This window comes from Maniola jurtina, chromosome 23 (assembly GCF_905333055.1).
Source record: "Maniola jurtina chromosome 23, ilManJurt1.1, whole genome shotgun sequence".
NCBI classification, from domain to species: Eukaryota; Metazoa; Arthropoda; class Insecta; order Lepidoptera; family Nymphalidae; genus Maniola; species Maniola jurtina.
The window spans coordinates 6607733-6630013 of NC_060051.1; the positions used below are offsets into that span (position 1 = coordinate 6607733).

Below are 22281 nucleotides of genomic sequence, written 5' to 3' on the forward strand. Positions count from 1 at the left end.
GCATTACATTTGGTCGCACAGCCAGATTTGGGTATGGAATTCGGGCTTGCGACCAAAATGTAAATCACTAATATTATAAAGGCGAAAGTTTGTATGTGTGTGTGTGTGTGTGTGTATGTTTGTTACTCTTTCACGCAATAACTACTGAATGGATTTGGCTGAAATTAGGAATGGAGATAGATAATAATATTCTGGATTAGCACATAGGCTACTTTTTATCCCAGAAAATCAAAGAGTTCCTACGGGATTTTAAAAACCGAAATCCACGCGGGCGAAGCCGCGGGCATCTTCTAGTGAATCATAAAATGTAGTGAAGGTTTCCCAACTAGTCCTTCAGATCAAACAACGTCGATTAATTTAATTTTTTAATTTCTTTCCAACAATTCAGCGATAAACTGATGTAGAACCAGTCCCAGTACTCTGCGTAGAACCACGTAGAACTATCGTATATATCGTATATCGTATTCGCAATAAAGATTATTGAATATTGAATATTGAATATTGAATATCGTAGAACCAGTCCCAGCGGTCTGCGTAGAGCCACGTAGAACTACCGTAGAACCAGCCCCAGCGCTCTGCGTAGAACCACGTAGGACTATCGTAGAACCAGTCCTAAAACAATAAACTACCTATCTATTGTAAAATTTGAAATGTCTGTAGGTATGCTTTAGGTATATTAAATTAGTCGCGGAATTTTAATAGAAACGATTCATAACTTTGAACGAAACTGTCAAACGTGGCTGAAAAATGACGAAAATGCCCGATGAATAATGCCTCTATATTATTCACCTGCTAACGCCGAGCCGATTTTAATTAATAGAATCCACTTCAATTACAATTTCTTATCGGGAATTTCGTATGAAAATTGAATTTTTGATTTTGCTTATTTGTCAAAAATTCTTGCTATAGACTGCCCAAAAAAAGAGTTTAATATTAATTAAGTTTTAATATTATAATATTCTAAGTGTTCGCACATGTATATGTATGTATGTGTGTTTCCCTATTTCACCAAAACCTCTAAATGCCTGACCAAATTTGGATGTATTGGGGTACCTATCGTTAGAATCCTAACATTATCCTGAGTGATTTGTCTATACATTTTTTGAAAAAAAAACATTATGGCGGCTATATGGCGCTATTTTCAAAAGTAAAAACGATCATGCAAGTTTCCTCACGATGTTTTCCTTCACCGATAAGGCAAGTGATATTAAATTTAATTGCTTGAACACATATAACTAACTCTGGTAAGTTAGGGGTGCCTGTCCGGGATCGAACGGTAAACCTCCGAGTAGGACGTTTTAACCACTAGGCATCATAGCTCTTACTCGTTGCTCGTATTTACTAAGTAATTCGACGAAATCAAGTTTATTGACCAAGGGCATAGACCAAGGGTGCGTAAATGATACTCCTAAGTTACTTAACCCCTAAAGCTAAATTTCAGAATGTAAACTTTAACCTAAAGGGCGATATAACCATATTATATCCATTCCTTAGCAAGCAATAGGCAAAATACCTCATCCAATCAATCTAGCTCGGAGCGAATTCTTGTACTAAGTTATCCCTTCAAATACTCCACCTCAGATGATTTGCGAAATTCCTTGTATCAACGTACCTACGGAATGTATAGACCCAACATACTTCACATAGAGCTCTTCAAATATTTTAATGCAGGCTTGTTCAAATATGAGTAGATAATACTAAGGGTGAGATTTATAAAGCGCACTTTGACTTTGCTCAGACTTAAGATTGAGTTAAAACGAGACAGATTATTATGAGAGATATACATCTGTCTCGTTTTAACTCTGAATTAAGTCTAAGCAAAGCCTGAGTGCGGTTTATAGATCTCACCCCTAAGTCCCTAAGGCCGTGTTCCCATTAGAAGAACAGTGAACGGCAAACTGTTTGCTTCCAGTTTGCCTCCCTATCATTTTTAAATGTACTTAATTTTGTAAAGTGTAAAGTGGTGATAATAAAAAAAACCGGCCAAGTGCGAGTCAGACTCGCGCACTGAGGGTTCCGTACTCGGGTATTTTTCCAACATTTTGCACGATAAATCAAAAACAATTATACATAAAATAAATAAAAATCTGTTTTAGAATTTACGGGTAAAGAAAGCCCTTTCATATGATACCCCACTTGGTATAGTTAACTTACTTTGTGCGATTTTCAGATTTATTCCTGTATTTGTGCTACAAGACCTACCTACCAGCCAAATTTCATGATTCTAGGTCAACGGGAAGTACCTTATAGGTTTCTTGACAGGCACGACATACAGACAGACAGTCAGACAACGAAGTGATTTTACCTTTTGAGGTAACCCTAAAAAAACAAGTCCGCGGGAGAAAAATTTATATTGTTTTAAAAATAAACTATGTAGGTACCTAACTGCAAAACCTTCCTATAAGATTATAGCTATCTTTGTCGCTGCTTTATTTCTCAAGAAATCTAATCAGGTTCTATAAAAGGAGTTGGCATAAACTTGTCTCTCATAATTTAATACCCTGCAATTTGCCAGACGTTATCAGATTCATATCGGCCGCAACTTTAACAGGGCTCTCTCCGTCACTCGTTTCATACAATCGTAGTTCCAATTCCATTTGAATATTAAGCAACCAAAGTCCATGAAATTTTGCAGACATATTCTAGAAACTAATATCATGTGTCTGTGGTGTTTTAGATTTTTCTAAAAATATGTAGTTTTAAAATTACAGGGGCTCAAAGATTTGTATGAAATTTTTAAGACCGCGTAACTTTGAAACCGAATATTTTAACAGAAATCTGGAAAACCACAGACATAGATATTAGTTTCTAGAATATGTCTGCAAAATTTCATGGACTTTGGTTGCTTAATATTCAAATGAAATTGGAACTACGATTGTATGAAACGAGTGACGGAGAGAGCCCTCTTAATACCGCGCTGTAAACTATGAAAGGAACATTTATAACAGTTTGCAATTGAAACTTTACTGCAAAGCCGCTTATATCAACTTACCTTATTTAATCTTTGAAATAATCCAGCTGATACTTGTATCTTTACTAAACAATTCATATTTCATCCTTCCTGTGTGACTTATTCTCATACTAGATCATGCCCGCAGCTTCGCCCGCGTGGATTGATCAGATCCCCTGCAGCATCAGGATTAAGGAGTTGGAATCCAAATTTTTTATGGAACAATGTCGAAAGTTCCTCTATCGATTAAAAAAAAAATACGCAAATGGGTTCAGAAATCTCATAGATATCAGTGTATAGGTAGAAAAACACAATTCCTTCATTTTTAAAATCGGTTAAAAAATAGCCTATGGTACTCCTTAGTTAATCCTCTACTTGTCTGTGAGAGTCCCGTCAAAATAGGTTCAGCCATTCCGAAGATTAGCCCGTTCAAACAGATATTTTTAGGGTTCCGTACCTCAAAAGGAAAACCGGAATCCTTATAGGATCACTTTGTTGTCTGTCTGTCTGTCTGTCACGAAACCTATAGGGTACTTCCCGTTGTCCTGGAAACATGAAATTTGGCAGATAGGTAGATCTTATAGCACAAATACAGGAATAAATCTGAATACCGCGAATTTGTGGTTACATCATTTAAAAAAAATTAAAATGTGTTTCAATTTTCAAAGTAAGATAACTATACCAAGTGGGGTATCAAATGAAAGGGCTTTACCTGTGTATTCTAAAACAGATTTTTATTTATTTTTATGCATAATAGTTTTTGATTCATCGTGCAAAATGTTGGAAAAAATACCCGAGTACGGAACCCTCAGTGCGCGAGTCTGACTCGCACTTGGCCGGTTTTTTCTCTTACTTTCCGATCGTTCCTCTCTGTGGTATAGACAGTACGCAGAGTACTTTCAGCTTTTATAAAATAGCGAAGGTCTGGCACGCGCTGGCTCTTAGTCCATTCTTATGCGTCGGTCAGTAAAATAGTATAGTCAGTACAAAAATATGTAGATAAAATATTTTATGTGTAAGCTACCTATAATAATAATTACCATTTACCAAATCCAATACATATCCTTTTACATGAATCCTTCACAAAGTTAGAATGCTCATTGAATAGGCATCATTAGCTTCACGTGTAAGATTCCAACCTTTCCGACCTTCGGGGGTCGGGATACGGATCAAATGAAATTCATTACCTACTCAAATATTCACAAATTGGTGAGTTGAGAACGAAAATTGTATTTCTGTGACAGGAGTTATAAGCTATGTGTTAAAAGTACACGTGCCACATAAAAGAAGTCGACCTTGAACTTGCACAGTGGGTGATTTATCGAATTGAAATGAAACAAGTGTAAATTAAAAATGTATAACACCCCCGACAATTAAGGTTACTGTAACCAGAAAAGAGCTGATAACTTTCAAACGGCTGAACCGATTTTCTTGGATTATAGCTATAAGAACACTCTTGATCAAGCCACCTTTCAAACAAAAAAAAAACTAAATTAAAATCGGTTAATTAGTTTAGGAGCTACGATGCCACAGACAGATACACATGTGAAACTTATAATATCCCTCTTTTTGAGTGAAATGAAAATTTATTAATCAAAATATTCGAGTCCCAGGGCCCCTAAAGTAGGACAGCCAGTGCCATCCCATACAAATGTTTATGCTTAATTAAGATTCCTCCGTGTTTGGTTCTTAGTACACCAGTTTCAACCGTATTACCTATAGCAAAATTCATAAAATTTATTTTAAGTTGCCTTTGTCTGTTTGCGTCGCGTCGGTGCGTAAAAAATTATAGGGAAACTTATAGTTATACTTATTTTTCATTCACTGACGTTTTTCTTACTTTACACGCTGAAGAAAAATTAGTAGCAGTAGTAGTAATATTCAATGCAAAGATATAATATTTTATTTACTGGTTACTTATTTACCTACATAATTAATTTAAAACAGGGCCGATTTCACCATTGTAAAATAATGCGAGAATTTTGATATTTTGGCAGCTGGCTGGCTGCCTCACGGCTGGCTGGCTAGCTTCCGGGGGGGGGATGCGTAAATGCATTCCCCAGCGTCAACAAAAAAAAAAAAAGGTTTTCAATACCAAAACCGTCATTACGCCCAATTTATATATATTATGTTATTGTAAAGGTTGATTTCTTATTTGTTTACGTCTGGTTTATCTAATACAATAAAGGGTCCCACGCAAAACATGTTACTTATCCCAATATTATTTCTCCGGTATTAACCTTATTATATCGCTCGAGTTAACAGGATAGGATAAGGCGAAGGATCTGCCATAATAATTGGGCAAAAGATTTTCCTCATTCCGTGAGCAAAAATAATTCTATCAATTGTAACGTCCAAGTTTCCTAAGGCTGAGTCTACATGCTTACTTCTAAATTCCAAGATACCCAATGAGGAATGTTTTGTCCACTGTCGGAGTAAGCGCTATGGCTATAAGTGGAAAGCCCCGGGTTCAATTCCTGGCTAAGTCTTGGAAATTAATTCATACTCATAATATCATAAATCGAAAGTGGGGCTGTTTATCTGCTACCTTTTCACGAAAATTTGATACAGAGATAGCTTGCATCCTGAGGATGCGCCTAATAGGCATGTGGCTTGAAAACCTAAGATATAGGTTTTCTAAAAATCCCGCGAGAACTCTTTGATTTTCTGGGATCAAAATAGCCTATGTGTTAGTTCAGAATAAGCTGTAAGCTCCATTCCAACCAAAGTTGTTCAGACATTGTGGCGTGAAGAAGTAGCAAATATCCAAATATCCAAACTTTCACATATAATATTAATGTATTTTTTTTTAAATATTAGCTACGTGTCTAATCTTAATATTCCTCTTTCCCCTCTAACTAAGCGTATACTTACACAAAGCTTGTAAACGACAATAGTGCAACGGATGAGGTTTGAACCGCGCTGATTTTTTGTAATTCAGTCCGCTCCTTAACCGTTGAGCTATAATTAAGGCTCTGTAATTAATTTTAGGAAACATCTTACTGTTATAATAATAAAAAAAAAATCCTAATGTAGGCCCAGCCTTAAATGAGATATCATTTTTGTCGACCTTTTGTGTTTATCCGGAAATTCCGTTACATTGCATTCATTTTATTTCATTTATTTTATTCATCTTTTTGTTACAGACGAACAGACATAGACTGCTAAACTCTTCCTTTTGGCTTTGCCGCAGTCGGGTAGCAAAGAATACATACACACATGTGTATGTTTGTATCCAGATTCTGTGTGTTCCACCGTAGCGCCTAAACTACTGGGCCGATCTTGATGAATGAGGTGATGGTGTCAATCGATTCATCGTAAGGAAAACGATTACAAGACGATAGTGACTAAAACCGAGACCTCCGATTTAAAATATCAATAGAACTAATATAAGTTTTCGTTCGCAGGTTCTCAAAGCGGCAAGCGCGGGCCCCAGAGATTATGAACGAGGTGAACACATACCGCGACCCGCTCATGTACAACGAGTGGCCGGTGTACACTGCGATGCCGCGCGCTGCACCTAGGTAAGACCATACAGAGTAAAGTCTTGATCACACGTAAGTGCTATAAGCACGAATAAGAGCTACCTACCTGCCAAATTTCATAATTCTAGGGAAGTACCTCATAGGTTTTCTTGACAGACACGACAGACGGACAGACAGACAGACAACAAAATGATCCTTATAAGGCTTCCGTTTTTAACCCCCGATCCAAAAAGAGGGGTGTTATAAGTTTGATGTATCTCTATGTGTCTGTGTATCTGTCTGTAGCATCGTAGCTCCTTAACGAATGAACCGATTTGAATTTAGTTTTTTTTGTTTGAAAGATGGCTTGATCGAGAGTGTTATTAGCTAATAATCGAAGAATATCGGTTCAGCCGTTTGAAAGTTATCAGCTCTTTTCTAGTTTTCCTATAGAGGTTTTTGTGTTAGGGTTATTTAAATTTTGAGTTATTACTTTTGAGTTACGGAACCATAGGAAAAAAATCCGGAAAGTTGCAATAAACTAGAGTCGCCCGGGAGCGAACCCCGGATTCGCGGGCTGTCCCGGATGCGAACGAACTCGGGAACATATCAACACCCACACTGGTTCTTTGGGCTCTTTATTAAAGATACGAAAATGCTTCCCACGTAAAAAACTTCCCTACCAAAATGCTCTAGAATATTCGATAAATTCTATTTTTAACTTCGCCCCGCCTAAAATATGCGGCTTATAAATGTAGGGAATATTTGCCGTATACCCGAAACGCCTTGGGGAGTTGACACAGAAATTCAATTTTAGTTTTTATAGGTATCTTCTAGTTTATTCTTATAGAAATTCTTATTCGACCTATTTACCTGATATTTTACTCAATCGTATAATATTTTTCAAAAACGCATTTTAGCTATTAGTAGACTTTTAAGCATACATTATTGTTTATTATGTATGCTTAAATACATATAACAGTAACATAATAGTTATGATACATAGCACATTATAGAACATTACATATTCATTTGGTTAGATTTCCTTAGATTTGATATCTGTAAAAAGCGGGGTAGATAAGTAGCTAATCTCTAAACTTTTTATCACAACAATATTATAAAGGCGCAAGTTTGTATGTGTGTGTGTGTTTGTGTGTTTGTGTGTGTGTGTGTGTGTATGTTTGTAACGTCTTCACGCAAAAACTACTGGACGAATTTGGCTGAAATTCGGAATGGAGATAGATAATATCCTGAATTAGCACATAGACTACTTTTTATCCCGGAAAATCAAAGAGTTCCCACAGGATTTCGAAAAACCTAAATCCACGCGGACGAAGTCGCGGGCGTCAGCTAGTATAGCATAAGTAAAAAAAAAATCCGAAAACCGTGAATTTATGGTTACATCACAAAAAAAAAATTAAAATGTGTTCATGAACAAATAAATTATTAGTATTTTCAATTTTCAAAGTAAGATAACTATACCAAGTGAGGTATCATATTATGGGGTTTTTTATCTGTACATTCTAAAACAGATTTTCATATTTTTTTATGTAGGTATATAGTTTTTGATTTATCGTTTTTTAAAATGTCGAAAAAAATGTCCGAGTACGGAACCCTCGGTGCGCGAGTCTGACTCACACTTGGCTGGTTTTTTTCAATCTTTCAGGGTATCTAGAGGGATTTGCGGTCGTGTAGGTACTAACATGCTCCGTCTATTGTATCGACGCGAAGGCAGTATTTTAAAATCCTTTGTCGTCAAAGAACTATTCCTATTTCGCAAAATTTGGCGTTCCCTTTGTCGAGAATGATTGAACGGAGTGATGAATGACTCTGGGAAAAGGGTACGGTAACAAAATCTAAGGAAAAACTGATTGACCATCAACGTCTTAAATCGCTGATTCTAAAAACACGAGAATTTTCTCTTAGGTTTTCTTTATAACATACTCGTAGACACACATTTAGACTAATAACGTGTTACAATTACTTATGTAAAGGAACACAACACGGAAAGAAGAAAACAGAAAAAACAATTGTGTGCAAAGGCGGCCTTATTGCTTGGAGAAATCTCTACCAGGCAGCCTTTGATGAATCTGAATTTAAAAAAACAACTTAAATACTATCACATCACACTAATATTATAAAGCAGAAAGTTTGTATGTGTGTGTGTGTGTGTGTGTGTGTGTGTGTGTGTGTGTGTGTGTGTATGTTTGTTACTCCTTCACACAAAAACTACTGGACGGATTGGGCTGAAATTTAGAATGCAGATAGATTATACCCTGGATTAGCACATAGGCTACTTTTTATCCCGGAAAATCAAAGAGTTCCCACGGGAATTTTAAAAAACCTACATCCACGCGAACGAAGTCGCGGGTATCAGCTAGTAATATTATATTTATCATCATCATCAACTCAATCGCCGAAGGTTTTTCTTTCATAAAACCTTGTCCTGGCAAATTACGAACACAGCAAAAAAACGGTTGATTGTTTTTTTGTTCATTGTTTCATCAACAAAGTTATGATCTTTTATACATGCGGCATTTGATTTTATTTTATAAAAGTAGACAAAACCATTTATTTTCATAGCAATAAAAATATAAGTATTAAAAGAGGTAACTAATCTTAAGAAATAAAAGAAAAACTGAGACAAAACCGTTTTCTGAATGGCTCATTAACTGTACGTTGTATCTACATGGGCTAATATCAACCTTGCAGCTTTCATTGAGCAGTCTTCCCAAGAATTCCATAAATACTGTGTGGGAGCCTTCATTAAACTTCTTTACGATATATTATTATTTTTCTATTGAAAACTGGGTATCAAGTTTTATAAAATAGAATATTATAATTTTATAAAATTTAAAATATACGGTAGGTAAGTATACAAAGAGAATAAATAGTAAATCTATACTAATAAATAAAATTGGAGTGTCTATCTGTAATTTCGAAATAACTACCTCATATTAAGCTCATATGGTTATTTGAACGATACCATAACTGAATCACACGTTTTTAAAATTTTTGTCTGTCTGTCTGTCTGTCTGTCTGTTTGAAAAGGCTAATCTTTGGAATGGCTGAACCGATTTTGACGGGACTTTCACAGGCAAGTAGAGGATTGACCAGGGCGTAACATAGGCTACTTTTTTAACTTTCAAAAAGGGAGTTGTTTTTCTACCTATGTACACCGAAATCTCCGAGATTTCTGAACCGATTTGCGTCATTTCTTTTTTAATCGATAGAGGAACTTTGCGACATTGTTTCATAAAAAAATTGGAGTCCAACTCCTCAATCCTGATGCTGCAGGGGATCTGACCAATCCACGCGGGCGAAGCTGCGGGCATCAGCTAGTAAAGAATATTAATGTCACTCTGCTGTCTGTCTATCTGTACGTCCGAGTGTCACAGGTTTCTGGTTCGTAGACAAAATGAGTAACTACCCTGAAATTCACATTTTGTGTAGAACTTTGACCCGAAACTAAATACTGGATTAGAAATTCAATTAAACAATTTTTTTGAAAGGAACTGGAAAAAAAATCTTACATGTGGGGTATTATTGATTAGAACTCGTTGAGTTAGAATACGAATATATTTTTTATTCTTTTTATCTTAAAAAATAATGAAATGGGGGGCCGTCAAAGTTGGCAGTTTTGTTCGTGACGGAGGCTATCTCAAAACTAAGGTTTCTTTTTTCCTTTTGAGGTACGGATCCCTAAAAAAGGGTAGTGATATTAGTATGGATATAGGAAATATAATGGTGTGTTTTTGTTGCAGATTCAGATATCAGTACCCGTCCATCCCGCGCGAAGCGTACGGACGGGTCATCACGAAAGCACCGCCTAACGTCGTGCGCACACCAGACTATGGCGAGGTGGGTCACATTGACCTTATCAATTTTTTTTTTTTAACTATATAGACTAGCGCTTGGCTGCAATCAGACCTGCTAGCAAGTGATGATGCAGCCTAAGATGGAGAGCGCTTGCCTAGAAGTTGCCTATTCACTCTTGACACACACAATTAAGGTGCATGAGACGGGTCTACCCGCGAAATTCAAATTTAATTTGGCTTTTCGCAATTTGTAAATTAATACGACAAAGTAGGCTTATCGCATTCTAATTCCGACAATGACAGTATCATCTTCACAGGATTACATTAAAATCTTTACTTGAAAGTGTTCAGTAGAAATTAGTCAAAATAATGAGTTTGACATGAGTTACTCACAAATTAGTCGGTACTATAGCTAATTTCTTAAAATGGACCCTTCCAAGTACCCTCACCTGCACGTGCCATTCATTATATTTTTATTACATAATTTTTCCCTTTGATCTATTTTATGTCCGTCAAAACTCGAGGAAACCCCTGAAATGCGCAACTTTGGCCGATATCGAAACAATGACTTAATAACTTACTAACTTATAGGTACCTACTCAATTTTAAGGGAGTTTTGGCAGCTGTTGTTACCGAAATTTTGTACTTATTTTGATTTATAATAAAGTTTTAAATTCACTTGTCACAGGTTGGCAAGCCATTAGCTCTTACCGCTTATACCTACCTACTAATTATAATTATCAATCAATCTTTCTTTATTAAAGTCCAAAACATCTCTATATTCTACTCTATTAATCGAAGCCCTACTGATTCTGGCTATAATAAAGTGATACAGGGCAATGAAGCAATTGACCTTCGAGACTTACCGTTTAAGTTATTAGCTACCTACGCGCTCTTAGCCTACGTAATTGTGTAAGGGACTGTTTCTTATAGTTAGGTTCTTATATTTCCTTTCTAAACCGTGTTGTATTCTTGCTTCGTCCAGGCAATGAAATATCCATCCATCCTAAGCATAATCACGGCACGTCATGGCGTCAATCCATTTTAAAATTCCTGCCTGCTTGGTTCGGTAAGGTATTCTTATTATTTGAACCAATGAAAAGTATTTGTAAGAGTTTTATTGAATAAAAAAATATCTCTATTCCATTCTATTCTAAACTTCAATTAGCTCTTTACAAAATCATTCTAATACTAATGCACATTATCGTTACTAACATTTGAAATTCGAACGAACATGGCATTTAATACTTGCTTTATCCACTTCCACAGAAGTCTTGGAAGTCCTAATATATGCACAAACACCAGATAAAATTACCCTTTTATCTTTCACAGTAAAAGATATAAAAGGTAAAGCTCAGCGCGTTGCAAATTGCTCGCATTTGCTTTAACGCGCTCTTTGACGTGAGCCGGCATTGTTGCTCGCCGATTGCCTTTGTTAGCATTCATTCCGTGTTGCCATTCATTCCACTTTCATGTTGCTCACTAGCGCTGCCATAGAAATGTATCAACTCTGTGAGTGTTACACACTTTTTATTGCTACGTTACAGTCCGTGTTGTGGTTCAATTCACTTTCATATTATTTACAAATGCACTACTGTAATTGCTTCGTCACAATTAGCTCTTTCTTATAACGCGCACTAAAGAATTCAAGACACACTGTGGACGACCTAGACCCTAAAAATCTGTCTAGAATTCATTCTAGATTGTGTTTTATCCTTACTCAGTCCGACAAAGCTCTTTATCCGTCCAGGGCACTGACTAACCCGTATTAATGTACCGTAAATACCGTAAATCCAACTTCCTATCATGTGCACAAACCTAAAGGTAAAATTGCCGTTCTATCTTTTACAGTAGAAGATATAAAAGCTCAGCGCGTTGCAAATTGCTCGCATTTGCTCTATCGCGCTCTTTGACGCGAGCCGGCATTGTTGCTCGCCGATTGCCTTTGTTAGCATTCATTCCGTGTTGCATTCATTCCACTTTCATGTTGCTCACAAATGCATACACTTCTGTTGCTACGTCACAATTAGCTATTTCTTTCAAACGAAGAAATTAATCATGGAAACATTATTGAAGTGATAACTTCAGGATTCAAGATTCTTTATTTGCGGAAACATTTTTTACATTTTATCATAAGTGACTGACATGACGTGAATTTTTGCTTGAGTAAGTATACCTACTTGAAGACGTGAAGAGTGGCGTACATTTATCCAGGAAAATCAAAGAGTTCCCACGGGTTCTTTAAAAACCTAAATCCACGCGGATGGAGTCGCGGGGCATCAGCTAGCTTAAAATAAAATGTAAAATGTTTTTTAAACTTGGTAACATAACATCAAAATAAATTTAATAAACTCTACAATTATATTATCCTACTCCTGATATTCTGCATTCCTGTCCTGAAGTTTAGTGTTCTGAAGGTTTCACTTCTATCACGGATGAACTACACACATGTTTTTTTTATATGACTTTACAGTTTCCATCTTCCAATTATTTGGATAAAACTTACGCTTTGGAATAAGTTTAAAATATCAATATGTATTCAAATAAGGAGGTAAGTAATAGGTCTATGGGTAGGTAGTAATAATTTTCATGGAGGATCTATAATCTTCATAGATATAATTGTAGCGTGTAGGTATAGACGTATAATGTAGGTAGCTAATAGGCATTCAGTCTGGGGAGGCACTTAGCAACGTTAGCTAGGCGTTAGCAACCTACATCCTACATACGTTTACGAGAAAAAACAGTGGGTGGTTTCCTACCTTGAATTCTTAGACCTATCAGTACTTGAATACTTACGTATTATTCACTGAAGGTAGCTACTTTAAAGAAAAGGTCAACATTTGAGTATTATTAGAGTTCCGTACCTCAAAAGGAAAAACGGAACCCTTATAGGATCACTTCGTTGTTTGTCTATCCGTCGTGTCTGTCAAGAAACTTATAGGGTAATTCCCGGTGACCTAGAATCATGAAATTTGGCAGGTAGGTAGGTCTTATAGCACAAATACAGGAATAAATCTGAAAACCGCGAATTTGTGGTTACATCATTGAAAAAAATTAAAATGTGTTTCAATTTTCAAAGTAAGATAAATATACCGAGTGAGGTATTATATGAAAGGGCTTTACCTGTTCATTCTAAAACAGATTTTTATTTATTTTTATGTATAATAGTTTTTGATTTATCGTGCAAAATGTTGGAAAAATACTCGAGTACGGAACCCTCAGTGCGCGAGTCTGACTCGCACTTGGCCGGTTTTATTTTATTCGCATTAAAAATCTTGTTTGGAATATCCAAACAAGTGTGTATATTATTGAGATCGTTGACTTACAACAATATTTTTCCTGCTTGTTACAGATGTTTGGCATGTTGAATGTACCACATACGTCTGGCAAGATACTGAGATACTCTGGGCCTTCCCGACCTCGAGGAGGTCCCACGTTCATGGTGCCTCCACAAAGGGACAGGTAAGGATTCATCTACATAATAAGCAAACTGGAAACCGTAATAAGCCTACAACTCCTACGCTTCGTCTCAAGAAAGTCCAAAGTCGTTTGAGGGAATGAATATACTCTTTTACCCCCCGTCCACACACTGCCCGTGTGGCATGGGAAGGAGCGAGGAACGGAGGCAGAGACTTAGTGTGGCCGCGTTACTCGCATGCTCCTCGTTCATGCCCATCGCTCCCTATTTTGTCGGTAAGTATGCAATAGCGCACACACTGCCACAATTTCGACGTCCATCACGTTGCAAAGGCAAGCGACCTAGTGCGGCGTGTCGCGATTAATTGCGCGAGTAGAGCAGTGTGTGGACGCACAGTTAGGTATAACAAAATTCCTCAACCAATTTTAGACTTAGCCTTACAAGAGTTTATAAAACCTATTAAAGTATGCTACTGAAAAAAGTATACATAGAGTATTTATAGGTCTATTGACAGAATCGAAGGTCATATAAATGATAAAAGAGCGTGGAATTGACCTCCAGCAATGCGCGGGTACTTATTTACTTTTAAGGTGGATGCTACGGCTCTGCCCGCGAAATTCAAATTCTGTTTGGTTTTTCGCAATTTGTAAACTAATATGATAAAGTAGGCTAATGGCATTCTATTTGCGACAATAACAGTATCATCCCCACCTATTTATATAAAAATCTTTACTTGAAAGGGTCCAGTTTAAGAAATTAGCTCTAGTATCGACTGTAACTCACAAATTAGTCGATACTAGAGCTAATTTCTTAAACTGGACCTTATCAAGTAAAGATTTTTATTACAATTATTTTTATTACTATTTTTATATATAAACACGTGGAAATGATACTGCCACTGTCGCAACTAGAATGCCATAAGCCTACTTTGTCGTATTAGTTTACAAATTGCGAAAAATCAAATAAAATTTGAATTTCGCGGGCAGACCCGTCAGTATAATCTATACTAATATTATGAAGAGTTAAAGTTCGTAAGTTTGTTTGTAGGAAGGAACTACTGAACCGATTTTGAAAATTCTTTCACCAATGAGAAGCTACATTGTTCTTGAGTGACGTAGGCTATATTTTATTTCAAAAAACATTAGAAATCCCTATGAAAATTATAATAAGCTACCCGTGCAAAAATGGGGCGGATCGCTAGTAGGTAATAATATATCAAATCTTTGAAAAGAGCAATCGACGAGTTTTTTTGCTGGTTCTTCTCGGAAAGAAAGGCATTCCGAGCCAGTGGCAGTAGTAGATGCATTCGACGATTCAAAATTACTTGTAAAAGTTTGTTTGAGTAAAAAATATTTGTATCCTATTCTATTATATTCATGATCATCATCATTACACCATAAAATACTACCCACCTCGTAATCAACCCATCCCAAGCCCACAACTAAGCACGGGTCTCCTCTCCTGCCTTGTAATCCGTACACCCTATCCATTAAGCGGAATTTACATTACGAAATTAGCTTCACGACATTACTTTCATTTCGTTTAATTTCATAATGCACGCATTACCAAATAAGACGTTTACACGTGCAATTAATTACTAATTTTGTAATGTAAATTCCGCTTTACAGCACACCAATAGCTACAGAATTAGCATTATAAAAACCCTAAAATTATTGTTTTAGATTCGAAGCACTGAAGAAATTGATTCGTGAGGAGCATGTCCGTGAATTGCAGCGAAAATACGAGACAGAACAGAAGCAAGAACTCAAAGAGATTGCGGCTGGACGCGGGTAAGTCGAGACAATAAAAAGAGTAAAGCTGTCGAATTTCTTGGCGGTTCTTCTCAGTAGAATCTTCTTTCCGAATGGAAGGTAGAGTTCTGTCATATTATGATTAGTGGCTAGTTGTTCAACATGAAATAAATTGATGTCATTTCAATATATTTCATTTTCATTTGCCTTTTTGCATCAATCGACGTCAACCAATAGCCTTCGTAGGTATCTCCATCTCTTGTGCTTCTACTCCACACTCCACCAGTAGGGGACGATGGGGGAATTGCGGACGCTGAAGGGAAATTACGTATAAAACCCAAACTATTAGAAATAATCAATCAGTCTTTATTAATTATAAAACTTTAGTTATTCAAGTACAAAATTAACATTAACTATTCTAGGAGATCAATCAACGACTACAAATTTTGATTGAAAAACAAAACCTTGTCTGTCCGTAATTACCCGTAGCCCTTGGGGCAAATACGGACGTGTGTTTCTTGAAATTTTTATTCTTGAATTCTTGAATTTTATTAAAAGTTGACTTTATGCCTTTTTTGGAACAGCCCTTTTTCACTTTGTCAAGAAGAATTCTGTATTCTCTTCCGCCTGACGAAAAGTTATACCTATGTTCTCCTTTATTTCTTGTACGGCTTTTTGCAAGGTTGCGATGGTGTTGTACGTTCGTTCTTTTTTTCTGATATACTTTCGAGGCATCTGAAAATGAGCAGTAAATTGGTTTAGTTTTTGACAAATTATCTAGTCAGGGGTAATTAAGGACGTCCGTATTCACCCCAACGAGCTTGTCCACAATTAACCCAACCAGATCCAAAAAAAAAAAGTTGGTAATAATTTGTAGGTAACAAAATTTCTCATCGAAAGTTATTTGTGTAATCTATTCTATATGAACGAGGCAATCGATAGAAAATATAGCTTTTTATTGTCACTTATTTTACAGACATAACACTCAAAATAGTAAACACTACAAATTAGATCAAAACTCACAAAAACGTTTGAGTTTATTTACCTTAAAAATGGTGCTCAGCCTTCCGTCGCGAATGTTTCCCTGGCACTGAAGATGGCGGAAAGTAACTAGTGATCGTGGCCGACGGGCACGGGGGAAAGGGATTGAGTATATTCTGCTAGTCCGTATTTACCCCGTGTCCGCAATTCCCCCATCGTCCCCTAAATCCACGCGGACCAAATCCTATTATCAGTACCACTAGTATTTCATCAGTATCCATTCCATAGATACCTACCTTATTTTTTTGGTTACGGGGGAAAATCGTCTTCCCCGACGTCTTCGTAAAGACATCGGGTTAAGTATGTAAGATTTCTACGTAGTACAAGTGTAAATTAAAAATTTATAACACCCACGACAAATGACGGTCACAGTAACTAGAAAAGAGCTGATAACTTTCAAACGGCTGAACCGATTTTCTTGGATTATAGCTAAGAACACTCTCGATCAAGCCACCTTTCAAACAAAAATAAACTAAATTAAAATTGGTTCATTAGTTTAGGAGCTACGATGCCACAGACAGATACACACGTCAACATAAAACACCCCTCTTTTTGGGTTGGGAGTTAAAAACGCCCTTGGTGGCCATGCTCAGCGCATACCTATTGGGACGCTCGAAGATCTCATACAGGTAAGTCTTCCCGAAATTGTATGAAGCAACAAGTCAAACCCCGGTTTCATTTTATATGTTGCTTGGATTTAATTTTACGGCTTTGAAAAGGCAGTATCATTTAAGATCCTCCACCCTAATTGCTTTTATGAAACTCGCAGATTGGTTGAAAGACCATTAATCTTGAGTTGTGTAGTGGTTTTTCCTCGTATCTGATACAACATAAACAAAAGACAGCACTGGCTGACTGATTGCCTGTCAACACGCAACTGGTGTGTAGGTAGTACTTATTTCACAGACACAGTTTGAGCAGAGTGAAGTAGAAACTCTTGGTTTGAGTCTGAATCAACGATATCCATACTAATATTATAAATGCGATGCAGGTATTGCGATGGCAGGAGAATTTTATGAATTCTCAGGTCTGGTGGGAGGCTTTGGCTGTGGCTAGTTGCCACTGTACCGGCAAAGCCGTGCCGCCAGGCAATTTAGCGTTCGTACGATTCCGTGTAGAAACCAAAGAGGTTTAATAAAAACTGCCACACCCCTTCCATTTTCACTTACCACCAGGTGAGATTGCGTCAAGGGCTAACTTGTTTCTGAATTTTAAAAAAAAATTCGTTCATCACATTTCGTAGGTTTAGCTTATTGAAAAAAAAAATTGAGCGCATTCTGTAAGTGTATACTTACAAATGTTTTCCACCTTGTTGTTCTATTCTATTCTGTAAATTTAAGCTTTTACATAACAAAAGTTATTGAGCTAGGTGTCATGACTCTACGATCTGACATAGCGGCCAAACTTATTCGTTCCGGGCAAAGTTCCGGGTAAAATTTTAAAATACGCCCCCGGTTGTAAAACTCCTGAAACTTATGTAAGTGGTCTACAACTTTGTATGGATATGTGGGTACCTAATCAGGTATTACCTATTAATGTATGGTACCTAACCATTTAGGATTTAGGTGGGGTATTTGTAGGTAGGTATCCATGTAGGTTGTAGGTAGGTACCCATTTAGAATGTAGGATATAGGTACATTTAGTGCGCGTTAGGTTGTGATGGCAACCGGGGTGAGGACGCCCTGCACACCCGCAGCAGGTTAGCGCTGGGGAGTGTGCGGGGCGTCCCCTCCCTCTTACTCTGATTGCCATCTCAATCTGTCGCGTACTATGGGTACTCATCCCATTTAGGATGTAAGGTAGTAGGTCCGGTATATACAAGAATCACAATCTTAATTCGCTATAACCCTCCCACTACTAAAGAAGCAGGAAAAGCAACTTAGCAATGGTGGATTTTGGAGTCATCTCCTGAGGATGCTCCCGTGTAGGAGTGACACGTACGTTGAGTGTGTACTAGTAGACTTGTGTGGTGCATTCGTGTGTTGGTGGTATGTATTGCTCGCTTTTCCTGCTTCTTTAGTAGTGGTAGGACGGACGGTGCATATCGCACGCTGCACGCTGTAGGTACTTTAAAGATTTGTCGGTTTCGGCGGATTATAGCGAAATAAGCTTATGGTTCCTTGTATATCATGGACTTCCGGAAAATATTGCCTGCTTCTATCCAATATTCCAGGATGTACTTAGACATAATACATTATGCACACACGGTTCCGCCTTCTGAGCGTCTTAAAACTCCGTGCTGAAAAATTGTTTAAAGATCTGCAAACTTTCAGACAGCTTTAAAACTTTTCTTCAGTCTTGAAAACTTTTATAATACGGTAGCCTTGTTGAACAAGGGGGAAAATTAAAAAGATTGCTATGAATTATTATTTTATTAGATTCTGGCTTTGAGATTTATTCTATTCAAACAGATTGAAAAAACTGGCGAGCTATAAAGATATCTCATAAAAGAGCTACTTACAACGTCTTAAACTTTTAACCACTAGGCTCTCATCTCATTCTACTTATCTATAACTAAGCTGTACCTATAACTAGCTACTTTCAAATTTCAATTTCAAATTCAAAATATTTTTATTCAATTAGACTTTTACAAGTTCTTTTGAATCGTCAAAAGCATCTACCACTGGTTCGGAATGCCTTTCCTACCGAGAAGAACCAGCAAGAAACTCGGCGGTTGCTCTTTTGAAAGATCTTTATCATCTCTTTATCATCATTATCAACCGATAGACGTCCATTGCTTGACATAGATCTCTTGTAGGGACTTCAACACATGGCCGGATCTTCATAAGGAGTTTTTAGCTTTATACAGGGCCCTCAGCCCCCGTTAGACAAAATGAATAATATTGTGAATTAAAAAAAAAATTAAAAAATCAATTAAACCATGTGTACGCCTATCAAATGAAACGGCAGATCTCCTGAAGCTGTTTTTGATTGTATTTTCTCGCTATTACGCTCTTCTCTCCTATAATACTATACTACTATAATATTTGACCACTAATAGGTACTTAGTACACTCCCTGCCGTTTATTTTCGGTGTAATTTGCTCACAAACGCAGTCATTCACGTCTTGTTCACGTAAAATGGGATTCATGCTGTTCGGCGTGTCGCGTACTCACTATCGAAATGTTTTTCGACGAAATAGCAGTTAGTTGATTAATAGCTCGTTCACACAGATTGCGTAAGCGTAGACGTAGCGCGTACCATTGCGTAATGTATGGAACGGTATAACATGGCACACCGCTTGCGTAAAGCGTGGACGTATGCGTAACCTGGTGTGTTAGGGGTTTACGTGCGTCACTACGCACGTGTCACGTGTACGCAATTGGTGTGAATCGGCCTTAATTAGGTACTCAAGTAGTATTAGCCCAGGGTTCCACAAACTCACGGTCCGTCCCAGCTTCCACATACCACGGTCTTGCGCCGCCTAAATCCAATGGCTCCCTGCAACTCGTTGGATGTCGTTTATCCACCTAGTGTACTATATCCACTAGCTACGTGTTTTAATATACTTATGCATGTTGTTGCAGTAATGAGGACTATGTGTACGGCACTTATGGCGAGCAGGAACCAAGGGGACTCCAGCCTTTAGAATATGCGGCCGATGAGCCTGCTGCAAGACATGGAAAGTGAGTACAGTACTGATACTATGTTTTGTACATATAATATGAGAAAATACATTTAATAATATAAAAAATTGATAAATAAAAACAGTTATTCAGTTTGAATTATCACTATCCTTATACAAAAACGCAAAAGTTCTTCGTTTGTTTTGTTTGCCTCAACAATGCAAGGGATCAACATGATATGTTTGGAATGGAGATAGATTTATCCTGGAAAATCAATGAGATTGCCAGATGCCCCGTATTTTACGGGTTGTAGTTATGTAAAACACTGTCTCCCGTAAATCTTAAACCCGTATTTTGATGCTGGTAACCCGTAAATCAAGAAGTAGCAGGTGGCAAGTTGGCAACCCTAGCACTAGTCTATAAATTAAAGACAAACAAACTGTTTCTAAAATACGCATCTAAATCTGAGTTGTAAATTCTTGTTCTCAGGAAGCCACAATCAGGCAATCGCCAAGCGTCGCAGTTCTCGCGCTACTCCGACGTGATGCTGCCGCCAGTTCGCCGCACGTTCTACCACCCCTACTTCGACTACCTCTCCGAGTACGCCCCCTACTACTGAACCACTTAGAACAGCCCAGAAAACGTCTCAGAACAAGCAGAACGATCGAGAACATTCCATACGGGACACTCCCTTACGTACAAAACCTTCTCTGGCTTTAAAAACTCCAATGTATTATTATAATTATAGTTACGGAGCCGGTGGCAAATTATATTTAAAAAGGTTTCATTTTCATTAATACAAATATTTCGCGTGCCAATGAAGAAGCGAATCAAAGCGAATCGAAACGAAGTGGCGCTTATCATTCCATCTCCACTCATACACAGGATACTGGATACTGCAGTAATCGAATGATTAATATGCTCTTTTCAATTAATTTGTTTTTTAATGGTACGCGTTATACATAATTTAGTTTACATGTATTGAGATTGCTAAGTATTAGTATATAACTATAGTTTAGAGTAGCTATTAAAAACCATTTTGACAAAATATAAAACAAGTCTTCCTTCGAAATATCAGTCTTGTTGATCTAGCCTTTTAATTTTATACATTTTTACTGTCAATTAAATGATTATAGGCATGAATATTAATATTGTTTTTCAATATAAGTAATAGATTGCAGATTATTCTCAAAGCACGACATGCGGTAAAAGTAACATTCTGTGGTGTATTTTAATAATAATTAATAATCTGCCTAACGGTGGAGTCATAGTTATTGCCACGGACTCCTTGACTATTACGAATTAATTATTATCAGTATTAAAAGTTGCCATATCGGAAAGCATATCCCCGCTTTTCGCTTATTTGGAAATAAAAACTGAGCTTGCGACCGCTACTATTGCAATATTTTTATATTTATAAAATCGAGGTATTCTCTGTAGATAATAATATGTGGTTTTTAATCCCAATTTTACGATCGCATTGTATTTTTATAGACGTAAGGTTTTTCTTGTGCCAGCTCTAGGCTGGTCGTAGTATAGTGTAACCAATTTCCAATTGACAATAAATTTTTTCCTTAGTTATACTAAATTTATTACTACCTATTATAGAATTATTACGATCAATTAATCAATTATTCAATTGAATAAACTGGGAACCGTCAATTTCCAAGACGATAACGACATGACAATAAATGGATGAAAATTTTACCAATTTAGATGTTTATATTTAATATTTAATTCGATATTTTATTAGTGTTGTAAGTCTATTTAAGAATACTGTCGATGGAATACCATACGCAGTGGAGTATCGATGCTTGTTTATATTCGCTCTCTTATTGGAAAGATATCAAGAAATCTTACGGTTCTTGCGAAAGTTTTTTTTTTATTTTCACGGGACTCTGTGAGAGCCCGACGGACGGCTCGTGGAAAATTTTTCAATATCAAACCACTTAACTGTGTGATTTTTTTTTGTTTTCGTAGTTATTTATTTTACAATAAAATGTCGTGGTCAAACTTCTTTTTCTGCGTCGTATTTTTCATCGCTGAAGGTCGCGATCCATTTTTATTAATCACAATGATAGGAATTTTCTTGGGAATTGGGATAAAAAAACGTTTTCATTTTAGATTTAATAACTAAGTCCTCTTGATTTTACTTTCGTACCGTTATACCTATATAATTTTAACTTAAGAATAATTTGTTGCCCACTCAAGTGTACTTTTTTATAAAAAAAGAATACAGTTTTATATTTTTAATGTACTTAATTTAATTAATG

The 22281-nt window shown here is 36.8% G+C and overlaps 1 protein-coding gene across 1 annotated transcript in view; it reads left to right on the top strand.

Moving 5' to 3' along the window:
* Positions 1–20779, top strand: part of LOC123877406 — a 77496-nt gene extending 56717 nt beyond the window's left edge. Inside the window, exons 3-8 of the mRNA XM_045924172.1 lie at positions 6358–6474; positions 10179–10275; positions 13585–13694; positions 15333–15440; positions 19970–20068; positions 20498–20779. Of these exons, the coding sequence (XP_045780128.1) occupies positions 6358–6474; positions 10179–10275; positions 13585–13694; positions 15333–15440; positions 19970–20068; positions 20498–20627 (661 nt within the window). The 3' untranslated portion in view covers positions 20628–20779. The remainder of the gene's footprint in view (positions 1–6357; positions 6475–10178; positions 10276–13584; positions 13695–15332; positions 15441–19969; positions 20069–20497) is intronic.
* The last annotated feature ends 1502 nt before the right edge of the window (positions 20780–22281 follow it).